Source organism: Saccoglossus kowalevskii, chromosome 22 (assembly GCF_978046115.1).
Source record: "Saccoglossus kowalevskii chromosome 22, keSacKowa6.1, whole genome shotgun sequence".
NCBI classification, from domain to species: domain Eukaryota; kingdom Metazoa; phylum Hemichordata; class Enteropneusta; family Harrimaniidae; genus Saccoglossus; species Saccoglossus kowalevskii.
The window spans coordinates 27,142,010-27,163,455 of NC_140662.1; the positions used below are offsets into that span (position 1 = coordinate 27,142,010).

Here is a 21,446-nt window from a genome sequence, read left to right on the forward strand (position 1 = left end):
TCCTGCACTGCCTGAATGCATACTTTGCGTTATTCTTGTAATAACTTTATAATTATATATCATTTCCCTGCTTGTAGTAATAATTTAATCAGAGATAACAACCCTGTACTGCCTGAATGCATACTTTGCAGTATTCTCAAGATAACTTTATAATTATATATCTTTTCCCTGCTTGTAGTAATTATTTAATCAAAGATAACAGCCCTGCACTGCCTGAATGCATACTTTGCGTTATTCTTGTGATAACCATATAATTATATATGGTTCTATTGCTTGTAGTAATAGTTTGATCAGAGCCTAAAATATGGCAAAAACAAAAATCCATATACATTGTTTTAAATTAGTTTTAATGACAGGATTTTATTACTGTCATGTGCTATTCATGTGTATACTGTATCTGTGTCAAATAAAAATGAAAGAAAGTGTTTGAATATCACATCAGTAATCTTGAAAATGCCAATGTTGGTGATGCAGTTTTACCCATATCAGGGAAAGTTCCAATGAGTGTTGATACATTTTGAAATGAATGCTGAAACAGCTTTCTACCGAACAATAAAACAATTATATTGTTTTTCTGTGCTGAGTGTATAATAATGCAAGTTTTTACATAGTGATCATTAAAAAACAAAGACACCCCTGTAAACTATGTACGAATAAAACATGTTAGATGGAAATATACTCACTGACACAAGTTTTTTTATCATCAGCAAGCTTTGTAAGATGTGGACACTTACAAACGGCAGTGTTACCATGGAGACCTATGATGCACAGATGACTACATCCACCGTTGTGGACGCAGGGATTTGTAGCTGGAAAAAAAAACAAGTAAAAAGTCAAATTATTGTCATGTACCTCAAGGCAGCATGACACAATGCCATCATTTTCCTGCTCATGTAGAGAAGAAAAAAAAACATAGTGTAACTATTACTACCTTGTCCATTGAGAACTTGGATTAAAAAACAAATGTATGGATGGATACAAACTAACGATGCAAGACCTATTCTTTGCATAGCAAAAGTGATTATTAATTAAAGTCCTGAAATGATGCAATGTATTATCTACGCTTTTTGTCAGAAATTACTGGCGAAATGAAAAAGTCATCATAATTAAAGAAAAAAATATTTAATATGCATGTTATTCAAATAATACTACATGCACTGTATTAATCACAATGTCCCTCATAGAATAGTATAACCTGAATTGTAAGTTCTTAAAATATAATAGTTCAGCAACAAATCCCAGCAAAATATGGCAAGAAAAATACTAGACAAAGTGTTCCTCAATTAATACCACTAATATTGTATTAATCTCAATGTACCTTATAAATTAATATAGCATGAATTGTGAGTTCACAAACAGTAGTGCCAGTGATAAATTTAAGCAATTTGTCAATTTTTTGATTTATAAGATATTGGTTTACTACGTTTCTCTAATTGACAGATCTTTTAGAGTAATTACTAACATCTGGTTCTCATTATCAGCACTACAAATTTCTTTAATCTTTTTTATTCCTACAAATGTTTTATTTGAGTCAAATGTTAACCCATATCTTGCACTTGTGAGTTATCCCAAAATTTACTAATCATTATGCAAATTAGGTAATTAATATGCACAGATTTTCACCCAAAACTAATCAAAACCTGGCATTAGTTCAGATCATCTTTGAACCAAGTTTCATCAAAATCCAATGAGTGGTTCTTATGATATCAGTAGAACAGTCATGGAACAGATAAAAATTAGCTAATTATCACGCAAATTAGGTAATTTATATGCAGAGATTTTTACCAAAAACTAATCAAATCTGCGCATTAGTTCAGAGCATCTATGTACCAAGTTTCATGAAAATCCAATGAGTGGTTGTTTAGATATCAGTGGAACAGTCATGGAACAGCTAAACACTGCAAAGACTCCCTTTTTGTGCTTCGCACACGGAGTCAGAAACCAAAAGAAAAAGTTTTATGACAAAGTTAACAACGACAACAATGAGAACAGACATTTTCTCCATGTATAGCTCGCCTTTCATCTAATATGACAAGGTAAAAATCGAAAATTAAATATGTAAGAACACTAGAAAAATGGCCAAAGATTAACACTGATTACTTTCTAGAAATTTCTGTCATGTAATTTTGTTATTTCACAATTCACCTGATTTTTGTGATTCACCATATTACACACCACTTGCATACTTTTATGACAAAACTTATAAAAAATCTGCTTACATGGAGGTTGTCGTGTTGAATGATAGACTTGTAAATCAAAGGGTTGTGAATTAGTATTATGAACCACAGTCACATTGCCTCCAGTCCACTTATTGGCTTTAACAACGATATTTGATTTCCAGTCAGTCCAAAACACGAATCCTTCAAATAACGACACTGCAAAGGGATGTGAAAGATGTTCATGTCCTTTGAGAATAGTGTGAACATCACTGCCATCATAAAACGATGAATGGATTGAGTTGGATCTGAAAGAGAAGAAAATTCACGAGATGGTCAAAGGGTTTGAATGTAGAAGAGTAGACTTACATAAAGAAAATGTTGGTACAGGAAATTGAAAATTGTTATTACACTTTGAGTACTGGTTATTCACAACAAATTTCTGCTTATATGTATTGAGCAGAAACAATTACTTCATGCATCAGAATAAGCATCTTTTAACCTTTTCACCGCCAGACCTTCTCGTCCAAATTTGTCTGCACTTTTTTTCTTATATTCTTCAATATTTCTGGAAATGATCCCTAATTTTGGAGCCAACAGACAAAATTTGAGGAAATTTTTAGTTTTTACTCAAAACAAATTTGGCTATTTTTGTCCCAATCTTCTGAAGGAAAGTGCAGACTATAAAAGACTATTTTGTGAATTTGTGATGAAAAGAGGGAACTGGTGGTGAAAAAGTTAAAACATCAATCAATGAATGTCAGATTCAAACATGTAGGAAAGGAAACAATAATCAAAAACAATATTCAAGGAATAAAAAAAAGGGGAAATTTCATTATTACTAGCTAACAATATCTTACCTGGCATCAATCCAAATAATTCTCCTTTCTAAAAAGTCAATCGTCAGACCATTAGGCCATCCACCTTGTAGATCAGTCACATTCATAACAATAATTCTGTTTTCTCCAGCCATTGAAGCACGTTCAATTCGAGGTTGGCCGCTATCCCAGTCTGTCCAAAACAGCAATCTAAAACCACAAATTATCTAAATATGTTATTCAGCAAACTATATACTCTGGTACTTATAGAATGAAGGTATGCAACTGATGTTTGAATATAAAATTGGTGAAAGCTGCTAGGACCGATAAACATAATATTATCTGAATGTATGTGAATGTTGTTCCAAGTTCACGTAAATTGAGGTTACATGTATTTCAACCAATGGCACACCATAGAATGCAGGAGATGCATGGAAATGTATGAAATTTGTACATTTGTAAAGAAAAATAATATATTTTTTACAATATTGTCTCATAAGTCATAACACTTTTTTTAATTTTGAAAGACGTCTTTATCGCATATCACACCAATTGTATTTATTTTGTTAAATCAGTAAAAAATTTAAAAATTTTTATACTAGATGGAAAATTATTATGTCACTGTCTGCAATACAGTACAATGACTTGAAAGGACATAGTACAGTTTATATCAAAACATTCCACTAATAATTCACTCTTATGACTACAGGCAACTAGAATTTGAAATTGGTTTTGCACCAAGACAAATTTTCACTTAATTATTTCCAGGAGTAACAAAACCATGAGATTCATGAATTGTGATCATATTTCACAACTATTTGAATTTTTTAGTATTGAGACAACCCTGATATTCAAGAGTACAGCACTTGTTGCCAAGGCTGTCACTGGTTGCCAAGGCAGAGTCACTGGTTGCCAAGGCAGAGTCACTGGTTGCCAAGGCATAGTCACTTGTCACCAAGGCTGTCAATGGTTGCCAAGGCATATTCACTTGTCGCCAGAGTCACAGAGTCACTGGTTGCCAGGGCAGAGTCACTGGTTGCCAGGGCAGAGTCACTGGTTGCCAGGGCAGAATCACTGGTTGCCAGGGCAGAGTCACTAGTTGCCAAGGCAGAGTCACTGGTTGCCAAGGCATATTCACTTGTTGCCAAGGCTGTCACTGGTTGCCAAGGCAGAGTCACTGGTTGACAAGGCAGAGTCACTGGTTGCCAAGGCATAGTCACTTGTCGCCAAGGCTGTCAATGGTTGCCAAGGCATATTCACTTGTCGCCAAGGCTGTTACTGGTTGCCAAGGCAGAGTCACTGGTTGCCAGGGCAGAGTCACTGGTTGCCAAGGCAGAGTCAATGGTTGCCAAGGCATATTCACTTGTCGACAAGGCTGTCAATGGTTGCCAAAGCAGAGTCACTGGTTGCCAGGGCAGAGTCACTGGTTGCCAAGGCAGAGTCACTGGTTGCCAAGGCATATTTACTTGTCAACAAGGCTGTCAATGGTTGCCAAAGCAGAGTCACTGGTTGCCAGGGCAGAGTCACTGGTTGCCAAAGCAGAGTCACTGGTTGCCAAGGCATAGTAACTGGTTGCCAAGGCATAGTAACTGGTTGCCAAGGCAGCGTCAGATGCAATCTTTAGGTAAACTTACCCATCTCTGGGATCCAAAGCAATGGCTCTTGGACTTTCCATATTCCCAGCAATAAGTGTCGTTCTCATTGTCCCATTGATCCGAGCTACTTCAATTTGATCTAGATTACTCTCAACCCAGTATATATTGTCAGCAATCCAATCCACGGCTAATCCTTCAGTTGTTGCCAGCCCAGTCTCAACTACAGGCTCCACATTGATGAGACCTGGAAAAGAACACAGAGTCAGGATTTGGTATAAATAAGATTATAAATTCATAGATTGAAGTAATTTCAATATAATATATAAATAAATAAATATATAAATAAACAGAACAGCAGTCTTCTATGATTTAGTAAAAAAAGAAATTATCAGGTGGTCAGCTTGGGAGGTGTTTTTGCTGTCATAATGGCATATAGTGCAATTCCCACAGAAATCAAAATCAATGTTTGTGACTACGTAACAGGGCTGTGTGACAATCTTCTGAACATTATAAAGGCTTTATGGACATTTAATGCACTACCGTGGCTTGAATCAGACCAGATCGGACATAAGGACCTGCAGATTTTAATCAAGGTTCACCAAAGATTGCAACCATTGGTGAATGAGTCTTGGCCAGTAGAATTATCTTTTCCATCGAGTCTCACTCGGGTTAGAGGTCAGGAACAAAGTATGATTTAAACTTGAGTCATTGATCACGAGTCTGTTCCAACAATCATTACGCTATATGTAACTGGCTCATCAAGGGAGATGATTAAGGGACCATTTGCCCCAATACATTTTCGGTTAATATTTAATGATCTACCAATAATTGATAGTTGGAATAATTAACTCAAAAACTGCTCAAGTCTCAGTGAAATGTGCTGCATACCTGACGTAGACATTAAGAGTGTTGTCTTGAAACTGCAATTTAGCAATTATTTTTCATGCAAAAATGTTGGTGAGATGCTTTTGAGATGATGTCTGGTTTCAATGCAATCAATTAACACGTCATTGATATGATATAGTCCCTGTTCAGTTTTTAGTAACTGTCAATTATACACAATGAAAGAGGTACACAGCATATAGTTAAATGTTAAAAAATATGGAATTACTTCAAATGGCAACTTATCCAGGTTTTATTCAGTTAAAGTAACACAGACAGAGAGACAGAAGGCCTTGCATGACCCAAATAAAAGTTCCTGTTTTGGGATGTTGACCAAAAGAAGACTTTTCTTTCCGTTATACATTTTACCAGAAATTGAACTCACCTGCATTGTCTTCATCAGGAGTTATCATACCACGATATATCTTGTCGTCTACGACATCCGTCCAAAATACCAGCCGTTTTGCATAATGAGCATCCAACGCTATACTATTACGAAGATTAGTAATCAGTGACGAATATGAGCCACTTGTATGACGAATATCCAGAAACCTCAACTCGTAACGGTTTGAAAAAATCAAGTATGGAACACCAGGATCTAAAAAAAATTGAACATTTTAAATTATTTTTAGTATTCATTATAGCGTCAGTCACAATTGAGGAAACGCATTTATATTTCAAGTTCAAATGAGTAAGTCGTTGTCAATGATAAAGTCTGTATCTCCTGATGATAAACTATGTGTCCCTCAGAACTAGTTTCAAGACTCATTTTGATATTGGTTTAACTTTTTTAGTTGCAATCAGATAAAAGACTTAGTTTGCGTACCAAACTTTTTATTTGCTATTGTTTATTTGTTTGATGAAACTTTCACTGAACGGAATATCATTGAATGTGTGGTGTTTTTGAAATGAATGCATGTTTACCAATTAGCCACATCCAACAACAAAAGTTGAATTTGAAATCTCAAATTTGATGGTTTTTCCTTTATTTACCTTGAAAGTTACTGCATGAGTTTAAGAATTATGACAAAATTATGAATTGTTCTATATTACCTGTACTTCGGCATGACCAATTGTCTGGTTCTAGTTGGTAACCCTGGTAACAATCGCAATAATAAGGCCCACGATTTCCTTTCGTCTTGACGCAGATCTGGCTGCAACGTCCTTTCATACTGCAGAAGTCTTCATCTGCAATAACCCAAAAAATATGAATATTTTGAGAAATACCATTTTTGCTCTATTAATAAAAATAAACTTCAACCAAATTATTCATTCATTGTATACTAAATTATTAATATATGATTTCATAATATGGTACTAATAAATCAAATATGGTATCAGTGATCATAAATAAGTACTGGGTATTAAGTTTATTTCATTATTTTTAGTGATTTATTATCATCATACGAGAGCCAGATCATGTAGTCCCAAGCATTTATATAGACCAATCATTGAATTATTCTACAGATATTTTTGATGCGAGGGTTCTTTAGTGATGTGCTGATCACATTACGAGTATTTTATCATCCCAATTCTACAAAATATAATATCGTAAGTAGAGTTGATGAATTTTAATATACTACATACTAAAAAAAGATGACATGTTGAACCAATGAAACTCCTCAACCCCGAGTATATTCTTAAAAGATGAGGTATCTACTTGATAAATTGAATGTGATTGGAAAATCAATGAATCAAGTCTGTAATGAAGATGACTACCCAGCTTACCTGAAAAAAATGAATAAGACAACTCAGCTTACCATGAAAAATGAATAAGACTACCCAGCTTACCTGAAAACATACAGTTTTTGTTGTCCTCTGTCAAGACCATTCCAATGGGACAACCACAACGATATCCGTCAGGAGAATTATAACAAATATGGCTACAATCATTAGATTGATGATTTTCATCGCATTCATTTTGTTCTAGAAATAAAAATAAAAATAAAATGATATTAATCCAGGTTCGATATATACATTCAATTAAGTTGCTCTTTGAATCTGTAAAGTGGTTGTTGGTTTTGGAGATCACAGGACAAGTTGTTTAAATTGGTAACTATGTCACTGTGGTGAGAAACAGAAATTTGGAGAAAGTTTGAGTATACAGATGACAGACCTTATAGAGCATCATTTTCTTATTGGGTTCCATTCTTTGTTGTATTTTTAAACAATATCAATTTTCAGCAAAAATTATTTTAGAAGCGGCAAATTTCTTTTATCATTTTTCAAAAAACATCTTTACTTCATGAATAAAAAAAAAATATATATTTTTTTGAGGGGTTTACAAAAAATTTTTGAATAAAAAATAGTTTTGTGTCTTTGAAAATTACAGTGACTTTTTCAGATATCACATATTGTTTATCAAACAAGACAATTTGATTTGAGGAAACAATATACAAACACTTTCGCCAGACTGGATTTAATTTTACAGTGATTGAGATTTATTTTGACAGTCAGTTTATATTGAGATAGCTCACAACTTTGCAAAGCAGCTTGGCATTTACTTTGTTCTAGACTTTGCGGCACCAATGACTGTTTCATATGGAGATTGACTTATGATTTGTAAATTTAGTGTAAGCTTACAACAACTATTATCCATTTCTTGTATGTATTCAAGAAGTATTAAAATACTTCAAAATAACATGTTCCAATGAAGGTGTTTCATTTTAAAAATCTGCATTTTACCCTGATCTGATATCTGAGTGTGTGTCAATGAGACGGCGCTGTCAAGTCTTGATTGAATAAAATCAAAGTGTTTTGAAAAGTTGCAAGCTAACTTTCTAAGTGACAGCTTCCATACAAAATGGCAGTAACATTTTTTTCTAATTTTCCATTGACTACAAGTTAAATTTTGTCAGAACATTTCTCTCATTTCATCGCAAAATAATCTGTTTGTAGTCTGCACTTCCTTCAGAAGATAAGAACAAAAATAACCAAATTTTTTGAGTAAAAACTAAAACTTGGCTCAAATTTTGTCTGGTGTCTCCAAAATTAGGACTCATTTCCAGAAATATTGAAAATATAAAAAAATGCAGAAAAATTTGGGCAACGAAGTCTGGTGGTGAAAAGGTTAATAGGTAAATGTACATTTCAGGTACGACTGTGAGCCAACAATGAATGAAAGTTATCATACCACAATATGCTTCATCAGTTCCATTTTCACAGTCTGCTATTCCATCACACAGTTGATGTGGTTCAAGACAAATTGGAGGGATTCCACAACTCCATTTAGGCGGCTTACAGTCATCTTTGGAAGCTACAGAAACGAGAAATTCATTAAAAATATGCCTAAACTCTAATGTACGTAATGTTTTACTCACTATATGCAATGATGGTCGAGAATTTATGTGATGTTTTACTCACTTTATGCAATGCTAGCCGAGAATTTATGTGATGTTTTACTCACTTTATGCAATGCTAGCTGAGAATTTATGTAATGTTTTACTCACTTTATGCAATGCTAGCTGAGAATTTATGTGATGTTTTACTTACTTTATGCAATGCTAGCTGAGAATTTATGTGATGTTTTACTTACTTTATGCAATGCTAGCTGAGAATTTATGTAATGTTTTACTCACTTTATGCAATGCTAGCTGAGAATTTATGTGATGTTTTACTTACTTTATGCAATGCTAGCTGAGAATTTATGTGATGTTTTACTTACTTTATGCAATGCTAGCTGAGAATTTATGTAATGTTTTACTTACTTTATGCAATGCTAGCTGAGAATTTATGTGATGTTTTACTTACTTTATGCAATGCTAGCTGAGAATTTATGTGATGTTTTACTTACTTTATGCAATGCTAGCTGAGAATTTATGTGATGTTTTACTTACTTTATGCAATGCTAGCTGAGAATTTATGTAATGTTTTACTCACTTTATGCAATGCTAGCTGGGAATTTATGTAATGTTTTACTCACTTTATGCAATGCTAGCTGAGAATTTATGTGATGTTTTACTCGCTTTATGCAATGCTAGCTGAGAATTTATGTGATGTTTTACTCGCTTTATGCAATGCTAGCTGGGAATTTATGTGATGTTTTACTCACTTTATGCAATGCTAGCTGAGAATTTATGTGATGTTTTACTCACTTTATGCAATGCTAGCTGAGAATTTATGTGATGTTTTACTCGCTTTATGCAATGCTAGCTGGGAATTTATGTGATGTTTTACTCACTTTATGCAATGCTAGCTGAGAATTTATGTGATGTTTTACTCGCTTTATGCAATGCTAGCTGGGAATTTATGTGATGTTTTACTCACTTTATGCAATGCTAGCTGAGAATTTATGTGATGTTTTACTCACTTTATGCAATGCTAGCTGGGAATTTATGTAATGTGTTACTCACTTTATGCAATGCTAGCTGGGAATTTATGTAATGTGTTACTCGCTTTATGCAATGCTAGCTGAGAATTTATGTGATGTTTTACTCACTTTATGCAATGCTAGCTGAGAATTTATGTAATGTGTTACTCGCTTTATGCAATGCTAGCTGAGAATTTATGTGATGTTTTACTCACTTTATGCAATGCTAGCTGAGAATTTATGTGATGTTTTACTCGCTTTATGCAATGCTAGCTGGGAATTTATGTGATGTTTTACTCACTTTATGCAATGCTAGCTGAGAATTTATGTGATGTGTTACTCGCTTTATGCAATGCTAGCTGGGAATTTATGTGATGTTTTACTCGCTTTATGCAATGCTAGCTGGGAATTTATGTAATGTGTTACTCGCTTTATGCAATGCTAGCTGAGAATTTATGTGATGTTTTACTCACTTTATGCAATGCTAGCTGGGAATTTATGTGATGTTTTACTCACTTTATGCAATGCTAGCTGAGAATTTATGTGATGTTTTACTCACTTTATGCAATGCTAGCTGGGAATTTATGTAATGTGTTACTCGCTTTATGCAATGCTAGCTGAGAATTTATGTGATGTTTTACTCACTTTATGCAATGCTAGCTGGGAATTTATGTGATGTTTTACTCGCTTTATGCAATGCTAGCTGAGAATTTATGTGATGTTTTACTCACTTTATGCAATGCTAGCTGGGAATTTATGTGATGTTTTACTCACTTTATGCAATGCTAGCTGAGAATTTATGTGATGTTTTACTCACTTTATGCAATGCTAGCTGGGAATTTATGTGATGTTTTACTCGCTTTATGCAATGCTAGCTGGGAATTTATGTGATGTTTTACTCGCTTTATGCAATGCTAGCTGAGAATTTATGTGATGTTTTACTCACTTTATGCAATGCTAGCTGAGAATTTATGTGATGTTTTACTCACTTTATGCAATGCTAGCTGGGAATTTATGTGATGTTTTACTCACTTTATGCAATGCTAGCTGAGAATTTATGTGATGTTTTACTCACTTTATGCAATGCTAGCTGGGAATTTATGTGATGTTTTACTCGCTTTATGCAATGCTAGCTGGGAATTTATGTGATGTTTTACTCGCTTTATGCAATGCTAGCTGAGAATTTATGTAATGTTTTACTCACTTTATGCAATGCTAGCTGGGAATTTATGTGATGTTTTACTCGCTTTATGCAATGCTAGCTGGGAATTTATGTGATGTTTTACTCGCTTTATGCAATGCTAGCTGAGAATTTATGTAATGTTTTACTCACTTTATGCAATGCTAGCTGAGAATTTATGTGATGTTTTACTCACTTTATGCAATGCTAGCTGAGAATTTATGTAATGTTTTACTCACTTTATGCAATGCTAGCTGGGAATTTATGTGATGTTTTACTCGCTTTATGCAATGCTAGCTGAGAATTTATGTAATGTTTTATTCACTTTATGCAATGCTAGCTGAGAATTTATGTGATGTTTTACTCACTTTATGCAATGCTAGCTGAGAATTTATGTAATGTTTTACTCACTTTATGCAATGCTAGCTGAGAATTTATGTGATGTTTTACTCACTTTATGCAATGCTAGCTGAGAATTTATGTGATGTTTTACTCACTTTATGCAATGCTAGCTGAGAATTTATGTGATGTTTTACTCACTTTATGCAATGCTAGCTGAGAATTTATGTAATGTTTTACTCACTTTATGCAATGCTAGCTGGGAATTTATGTGATGTTTTACTCGCTTTATGCAATGCTAGCTGAGAATTTATGTAATGTTTTACTCACTTTATGCAATGCTAGCTGAGAATTTATGTAATGTTTTATTCACTTTATGCAATGCTAGCTGAGAATTTATGTAATGTTTTATTCACTTTATGCAATGCTAGCTGAGAATTTATGTGATGTTTTACTCACTTTATGCAATGCTAGCTGAGAATTTATGTAATGTTTTACTCACTTTATGCAATGCTAGCTGAGAATTTATGTGATGTTTTACTCACTTTATGCAATGCTAGCTGAGAATTTATGTGATGTTTTACTCACTTTATGCAATGCTAGCTGGGAATTTATGTGATGTTTTACTCGCTTTATGCAATGCTAGCTGAGAATTTATGTGATGTTTTACTCACTTTATGCAATGCTATCTGAGAATTTATGTGATGTTTTACTCACTTTATGCAATGCTAGCTGAGAATTTATGTGATGTTTTACTCACTTTATGCAATGCTAGCTGAGAATTTATGTGATGTTTTACTCACTTTATGCAATGCTAGCTGAGAATTTATGTGATGTTTTACTCACTTTATGCAATGCTAGCTGAGAATTTATGTGATGTTTTACTCACTTTATGCAATGCTAGCTGAGAATTTATGTGATGTTTTACTCACTTTATGCAATGCTAGCTGAGAATTTATGTGATGTTTTACTCACTTTATGCAATGCTAGCTGAGAATTTATGTAATGTTTTACTCACTTCATGCAATGCTAGCTGGGAATTTTTGTGATGTTTTACTCACTTTATGCAATGCTAGCTGAGAATTTATGTGATGTTTTACTCACTTTATGCAATGCTAGCTGAGAATTTATGTGATGTTTTACTCGCTTTAAGCAATGCTAGCTGAGAATTTATGTGATGTTTTACTCGCTTTATGCAATGCTAGCTGAGAATTTATGTGATGTGTTACTCGCTTTATGCAATGCTAGCCGAGAATTTATGTGATGTTTTACTCGCTTTATGCAATGCTAGCCGAGAATTTATGTGATGTTTTACTCACTTTATGCAATGCTAGCTGGGAATTTATGTAATGTGTTACTCGCTTTATGCAATGCTAGCTGAGAATTTATGTGATGTTTTACTCACTTTATGCAATGCTAGCTGAGAATTTATGGGATGTGTTACTCACTTTATGCAATGCTAGCCGAGAATTTATGTGATGTTTTACTCGCTTTATGCAATGCTAGATGAGGATTTATGTGATGTGTTACTCACTATATGCAATGCTAGCCTAGAATTTATGTGATGTTTTACTCACTTTATGCAATGCTAGCTGAGAATTTATGTGATGTTTTACTCACTATATGCAATGCTAGCCGAGAATTTATGTAATGTTTTACTCACTTTATGCAATGCTAGCCGAGAATTTATGTGATGTTTTACTCACTTTATGCAATGCTAGCCGAGAATTTATGTGATGTTTTACTCACTATATGCAATGCTAGCCGAGAATTTATGTGATGTTTTACTCGCTTTATGCAATGCTAGCTGAGAATTTATGTGATGTTTTACTCGCTTTATGCAATGCTAGCCTAGAATTTATGTGATGTTTTACTCACTATATGCAATGCTAGCTGAGAATTTATGTGATGTTTTCCTCACTTTATGCAATGCTAGCCGAGAATTTATGTGATGTTTTCCTCACTTTATGCAATGCTAGCTGAGAATTTATGTGATGTTTTACTCACTATATGCAATGCTAGCTGAGAATTTATGTGATGTTTTCCTCACTTTATGCAATGCTAGCCGAGAATTTATGTGATGTTTTCCTCACTTTATGCAATGCTAGCCGAGAATTTATGTGATGTTTTCCTCACTTTATGCAATGCTAGCCGAGAATTTATGTGATGTTTTCCTCACTTTATGCAATGCTAGCTGAGAATTTATGTGATGTTTTACTCACTTTATGCAATGCTAGCTGAGAATTTATGTAATGTTTTACTCACTTTATGCAATGCTAGCCGAGAATTTATGTGATGTTTTACTCACTTTATGCAATGCTAGCTGAGAATTTATGTGATGTTTTACTCACTTTATGCAATGCTAGCTGAGAATTTATGTGATGTGTTACTCGCTTTATGCAATGCTAGCTGAGAATTTATGTGATGTTTTACTCACTTTATGCAATGCTAGCTGAGAATTTATGTGATGTTTTACTCACTTTATGCAATGCTAGCTGGGAATTTATGTGATGTTTTACTCACTTTATGCAATGCTAGCTGAGAATTTATGTGATGTTTTACTCACTTCATGCAATGCTAGCTGAGAATTTATGTGATGTGTTACTCACTTCATGCAATGCTAGCTGAGAATTTATGTGATGTTTTACTCACTTTATGCAATGCTAGCCGAGAATTTATGTGATGTTTTACTCACTTTATGCAATGCTAGCTGAGAATTTATGTGATGTGTTACTCACTTTATGCAATGCTAGCCGAGAATTTATGTGATGTTTTACTCACTTTATGCAATGCTAGCTGAGAATTTATGTGATGTGTTACTCACTTTATGCAATGCTAGCTGAGAATTCATGTGATGTGTTACTCACTTTATGCAATGCTAGCCGAGAATTTATGTGATGTTTTACTCACTTTATGCAATGCTAGCTGAGAATTTATGTGATGTGTTACTCACTTTATGCAATGCTAGCTGAGAATTTATGTAATGTTTTACTCACTTTATGCAATGCTAGCCGAGAATTTATGTGATGTTTTACTCACTTTATGCAATGCTAGCTGAGAATTTATGTGATGTGTTACTCACTTTATGCAATGCTAGCTGAGAATTTATGTGATGTTTTACTCACTTTATGCAATGCTAGCCGAGAATTTATGTGATGTTTTACTCACTTTATGCAATGCTAGCTGGGAATTTATGTGATGTTTTACTCACTTTATGCAATGCTAGCTGAGAATTTATGTGATGTTTTACTCACTTTATGCAATGCTAGCTGAGAATTTATGTGATGTTTTACTCGCTTTATGCAATGCTAGCTGAGAATTTATGTGATGTTTTACTCACTTTATGCAATGCTAGCCGAGAATTTATGTGATGTTTTACTCGCTTTATGCAATGCTAGCTGAGAATTTATGTGATGTTTTACTTACTTTATGCAATGCTAGCTGAGAATTTATGTGATGTTTTACTCACTTTATGCAATGCTAGCTGAGAATTTATGTGATGTTTTACTCACTTTATGCAATGCTAGCTGAGAATTTATGTGATGTTTTACTCACTTTATGCAATGCTATTTGAGAATTTATGTGATGTTTTACTCACTTTATGCAATGCTATCTGAGAATTTATGTGATGTTTTACTCACTTTATGCAATGCTAGCTGAGAATTTATGTAATGTTTTACTCACTTTATGCAATGCTAGCTGAGAATTTATGTGATGTTTTACTCGCTTTATGCAATGCTAGCTGAGAATTTATGTGATGTTTTACTCACTTTATGCAATGCTAGCCGAGAATTTATGTGATGTTTTACTCGCTTTATGCAATGCTAGCTGAGAATTTATGTGATGTTTTACTTACTTTATGCAATGCTAGCTGAGAATTTATGTGATGTTTTACTCACTTTATGCAATGCTAGCTGAGAATTTATGTGATGTTTTACTCACTTTATGCAATGCTAGCCGAGAATTTATGTGATGTTTTACTCACTTTATGCAATGCTAGCTGAGAATTTATGTGATGTTTTACTCACTTTATGCAATGCTAGCCGAGAATTTATGTGATGTTTTACTCACTTTATGCAATGCTAGCTGAGAATTTATGTGATGTTTTACTCGCTTTATGCAATGCTAGCTGGGAATTTATGTGATGTTTTACTCGCTTTATGCAATGCTAGCTGGGAATTTATGTGATGTTTTACTCGCTTTATGCAATGCTAGCTGAGAATTTATGTGATGTTTTACTCACTTCATGCAATGCTAGCTGAGAATTTATGTAATGTTTTACTTACTTTATGCAATGCTAGCTGAGAATTTGTGATGTTTTACTCACTTTATGCAATGCTAGCTGAGAATTTATGTGATGTTTTACTCACTTCATGCAATTCTAGCTGAGAATTTATGTAATGTTTTACTCACTTTATGCAATGCTAGCTGAGAATTTATGTGATGTTTTACTCACTTTATGCAATGCTAGCTGAGAATTTATGTGATGTTTTACTCACTTTATGCAATGCTAGCTGAGAATTTATGTGATGTTTTACTCACTTTATGCAATGCTAGCTGAGAATTTATGTGATGTTTTACTCACTTTATGTAATGCTATCTGAGAATTTATGTGATGTTTTACTCACTTTATGCAATGCTAGCTGAGAATTTATGTAATGTTTTACTCACTTCATGCAATGCTAGCTGAGAATTTATGTGATGTTTTACTCGCTTTATGCAATGCTAGCTGAGAATTTATGTGATGTTTTACTCACTTTATGCAATGCTAGCCGAGAATTTATGTGATGTTTTACTCGCTTTATGCAATGCTAGCTGAGAATTTATGTGATGTTTTACTTACTTTATGCAATGCTAGCTGAGAATTTATGTGATGTTTTACTCACTTTATGCAATGCTAGCTGAGAATTTATGTGATGTTTTACTCACTTTATGCAATGCTAGCTGAGAATTTATGTGATGTTTTACTCACTTTATGCAATGCTATCTGAGAATTTATGTGATGTTTTACTCACTTTATGCAATGCTATCTGAGAATTTATGTGATGTTTTACTCACTTTATGCAATGCTAGCTGAGAATTTATGTAATGTTTTACTCACTTTATGCAATGCTAGCTGAGAATTTATGTGATGTTTTACTCGCTTTATGCAATGCTAGCTGAGAATTTATGTGATGTTTTACTCACTTTATGCAATGCTAGCTGAGAATTTATGTGATGTTTTACTCACTTTATGCAATGCTAGCCGAGAATTTATGTGATGTTTTACTCGCTTTATGCAATGCTAGCTGAGAATTTATGTGATGTTTTACTTACTTTATGCAATGCTAGCTGAGAATTTATGTGATGTTTTACTCACTTTATGCAATGCTAGCTGAGAATTTATGTGATGTTTTACTCACTTTATGCAATGCTAGCCGAGAATTTATGTGATGTTTTACTCACTTTATGCAATGCTAGCTGAGAATTTATGTAATGTTTTACTCACTTCATGCAATGCTAGCTGGGAATTTATGTGATGTTTTACTTACTTTATGCAATGCTAGCTGAGAATTTATGTGATGTTTTACTCACTTTATGCAATGCTAGCTGAGAATTTATGTGATGTTTTACTCGCTTTATGCAATGCTAGCTGGGAATTTATGTGATGTTTTACTCACTTTATGCAATGCTAGCTGAGAATTTATGTGATGTTTTACTCACTTTATGCAATGCTAGCTGGGAATTTATGTGATGTTTTACTTACTTTATGCAATGCTAGCTGAGAATTTATGTGATGTTTTACTCACTTTATGCAATGCTAGCTGAGAATTTATGTGATGTTTTACTCGCTTTATGCAATGCTAGCTGGGAATTTATGTGATGTTTTACTCACTTTATGCAATGCTAGCTGAGAATTTATGTGATGTTTTACTCGCTTTATGCAATGCTAGCTGGGAATTTATGTAATGTTTTACTCACTTTATGCAATGCTAGCTGAGAATTTATGTGATGTTTTACTCACTTTATGCAATGCTAGCTGAGAATTTATGTGATGTTTTACTCGCTTTATGCAATGCTAGCCGAGAATTTATGTGATGTTTTACTCGCTTTATGCAATGCTAGCTGGGAATTTATGTGATGTTTTACTCGCTTTATGCAATGCTAGCTGAGAATTTATGTAATGTTTTACTCACTTTATGCAATGCTAGCTGGGAATTTATGTAATGTTTTACTTACTTTATGCAATGCTAGCTGGGAATTTATGTAATGTTTTACTCACTTTATGCAATGCTAGCTGAGAATTTATGTGATGTTTTACTCACTTTATGCAATGCTAGCTGGGAATTTATGTGATGTTTTACTCACTTTATGCAATGCTAGCTGAGAATTTATGTGATGTTTTACTCACTTTATGCAATGCTAGCTGGGAATTTATGTGATGTTTTACTCACTTTATGCAATGCTAGCTGAGAATTTATGTGATGTTTTACTCACTTTATGCAATGCTAGCTGAGAATTTATGTGATGTGTTACTCGCTTTATGCAATGCTAGCTGAGAATTTATGTGATGTTTTACTCACTTTATGCAATGCTAGCTGAGAATTTATGTGATGTTTTACTCACTTTATGCAATGCTAGCTGGGAATTTATGTGATGTTTTACTCACTTTATGCAATGCTAGCCGAGAATTTATGTGATGTTTTACTCACTTTATGCAATGCTAGCCGAGAATTTATGTGATGTTTTACTCACTTTATGCAATGCTAGCTGAGAATTTATGTGATGTTTTACTCACTTTATGCAATGCTAGCTGAGAATTTATGTAATGTGTTACTCACTTTATGCAATGCTAGCTGGGAATTTATGTGATGTTTTACTCACTTTATGCAATGCTAGCTGAGAATTTATGTAATGTGTTACTCACTTTATGCAATGCTAGCTGGGAATTTATGTGATGTTTTACTCACTTTATGCAATGCTAGCTGAGAATTTATGTGATGTTTTACTCACTTTATGCAATGCTAGCTGGGAATTTATGTGATGTTTTACTCACTTTATGCAATGCTAGCTGAGAATTTATGTGATGTTTTACTCACTTTATGCAATGCTAGCTGAGAATTTATGTGATGTTTTACTCACTTTATGCAATGCTAGCTGAGAATTTATGTGATGTTTTACTCACTTTATGCAATGCTAGCTGAGAATTTATGTGATGTTTTCCTCACTTTATGCAATGCTAGCTGAGAATTTATGTGATGTTTTACTCACTATATGCAATGCTAGCTGAGAATTTATGTGATGTTTTCCTCACTTTATGCAATGCTAGCCGAGAATTTATGTGATGTTTTCCTCACTTTATGCAATGCTAGCCGAGAATTTATGTGATGTTTTACTCACTTTATGCAATGCTAGCCGAGAATTTATGTGATGTTTTCCTCACTTTATGCAATGCTAGCTGAGAATTTATGTGATGTTTTACTCACTTTATGCAATGCTAGCTGAGAATTTATGTAATGTTTTACTCACTTTATGCAATGCTAGCCGAGAATTTATGTGATGTTTTACTCACTTTATGCAATGCTAGCTGAGAATTTATGTGATGTTTTACTCACTTTATGCAATGCTAGCTGAGAATTTATGTGATGTGTTACTCGCTTTATGCAATGCTAGCTGAGAATTTATGTGATGTTTTACTCACTTTATGCAATGCTAGCTGAGAATTTATGTGATGTTTTACTCACTTTATGCAATGCTAGCTGGGAATTTATGTGATGTTTTACTCACTTTATGCAATGCTAGCTGAGAATTTATGTGATGTTTTACTCACTTCATGCAATGCTAGCTGAGAATTTATGTGATGTGTTACTCACTTCATGCAATGCTAGCTGAGAATTTATGTGATGTTTTACTCACTTTATGCAATGCTAGCCGAGAATTTATGTGATGTTTTACTCACTTTATGCAATGCTAGCTGAGAATTTATGTGATGTGTTACTCACTTTATGCAATGCTAGCCGAGAATTTATGTGATGTTTTACTCACTTTATGCAATGCTAGCTGAGAATTTATGTGATGTGTTACTCGCTTTATGCAATGCTAGCTGGGAATTTATGTGATGTTTTACTCACTTTATGCAATGCTAGCTGAGAATTTATGTGATGTTTTACTCACTTTATGCAATGCTAGCTGGGAATTTATGTGATGTTTTACTCACTTTATGCAATGCTAGCTGAGAATTTATGTGATGTTTTACTCGCTTTATGCAATGCTAGCTGAGAATTTGTGATGTTTTACTCACTTTATGCAATGCTAGCTGGGAATTTATGTGATGTTTTACTCGCTTTATGCAATGCTAGCCTAGAATTTATGTGATGTTTTACTCACTTTATGCAATGCTAGCTGAGAATTTATGTGATGTTTTACTCACTTTATGCAATGCTAGCTGAGAATTTATGTAATGTTTTACTCACTTTATGCAATGCTAGCCGAGAATTTATGTGATGTTTTACTCGCTTTATGCAATGCTAGCTGAGAATTTATGTGATGTTTTACTCACTTTATGCAATGCTAGCCGAGAATTTATGTGATGTTTTACTCACTATATGCAATGCTAGCCGAGAATTTATGTGATGTTTTACTCGCTTTATGCAATGCTAGCTGAGAATTTATGTGATGTTTTACTCTCTTTATGCAATGCTAGCTGAGTTTTACTCACTTTATGCAATGCTAGCTGGGAATTTATGTGATGTTTTACTCACTTTATGCAATGCTAGCTGAGAATTTATGTGATGTTTTACTCACTTTATGCAATGCTAGCTGAGAATTTATGTGATGTTTTACTCGCTTTATGCAATGCTAGCTGAGAATTTATGTGATGTTTTACTCACTTTATGCAATGCTAGCTGAGAATTTATGTAATGTTTTACTCGCTTTATGCAATGCTAGCTGAGAATTTATGTGATGTTTTACTCACTTTATGCAATGCTAGCTGGGAATTTATGTGATGTTTTACTCGCTTTATGCAATGCTAGCTGAGAATTTATGTGATGTTTTACTCACTTTATGCAATGCTAGCTGAGAATTTATGTGATGTGTTACTCGCTTTATGCAATGCTAGCTGAGAATTCATGTGATGTGTTACTCGCTTTATGCAATGCTAGCTGAGAATTTATGTGATGTTTTACTCACTTTATGCAATGCTAGCTGAGAATTTATGTGATGTTTTACTCACTTTATGCAATGCTAGCTGGGAATTTATGTAATGTTTTACTCACTTTATGCAATGCTAGCTGAGAATTTATGTGATGTGTTACTCGCTTTATGCAATGCTAGCTGAGAATTTATGTGATGTTTTACTCACTTTATGCAATGCTAGCCGAGAATATAAGCATTTATCCACTTGATAAACACCTCAAATAATGCCTAGCTATGATGCTACTGAGTAATATCTCATAATAATGATTCATAAAGAGCCAAGCAACTAAACATGGCATATCTGCCAAACTGAGATGTATTCATTCATTAAAAACGCAAAGGCCATATGTGGACAACACGCTAATGTGCAGATGATGTTTTAAAGCGGGAGGGTTATCACCTGCACACACACGGGAATTGAGTCCCACACGACGATAACAACACACGCTAAAAACACAAAGGATCATGGGTAGACGCTTTATAAACAATGACACGCTATGTCCATCTGACGCATGTGTATGTGACGACTCCCCCGCTTTAATTTGATCATGACTATAACATGACCCACCACACCCACCCACACTCAAACTAAAATTCCCCCTCCCCCAAGGCATGGTTACTTACTATCAACGCAATCAACTTCATCAGAACCATCATCACAGTCTTCATCCTCATCACAACGCCATCGTTTTGCAATGCATTGATTGTTATCACATGTGTACTGTGTTATTGGATCACAGGTTGCAGGCGTGTCAGCTACAAAAGATTACAATACGTCAGCAAATCAAACATTGTGAATACAGATACTGTAAACCACTTAATTTTCATGCTAGGAATGTTTGCATTCATCTAGACAAAGTTTTGCAAAAGTTGCTGATCGACATTCCATCTTGTAGGACTTCACTGTTACAAAATTTAACGATTTCCAATGACTCACAAAATCTGTTTCATAATAAAAGTTTTCATTGAAATTCTTTTATATTACAATAT

General features: G+C 34.0%; 1 protein-coding gene across 1 annotated transcript in view; it reads right to left on the reverse strand.

The window, feature by feature from the left end:
• Positions 1-21,446, reverse strand: part of LOC100368132 (prolow-density lipoprotein receptor-related protein 1-like) — a 202,734-nt gene that overhangs the window by 96,741 nt on the left and 84,547 nt on the right. Inside the window, exons 24-32 of the mRNA XM_085495859.1 lie at positions 21,081-21,212; positions 8,585-8,707; positions 7,243-7,377; positions 6,505-6,639; positions 5,837-6,049; positions 4,609-4,813; positions 3,017-3,184; positions 2,220-2,464; positions 684-809 (exon numbers count right to left, since the gene is read on the reverse strand). Of these exons, the coding sequence (XP_085351985.1) occupies positions 684-809; positions 2,220-2,464; positions 3,017-3,184; positions 4,609-4,813; positions 5,837-6,049; positions 6,505-6,639; positions 7,243-7,377; positions 8,585-8,707; positions 21,081-21,212 (1,482 nt within the window). The remainder of the gene's footprint in view (positions 1-683; positions 810-2,219; positions 2,465-3,016; positions 3,185-4,608; positions 4,814-5,836; positions 6,050-6,504; positions 6,640-7,242; positions 7,378-8,584; positions 8,708-21,080; positions 21,213-21,446) is intronic.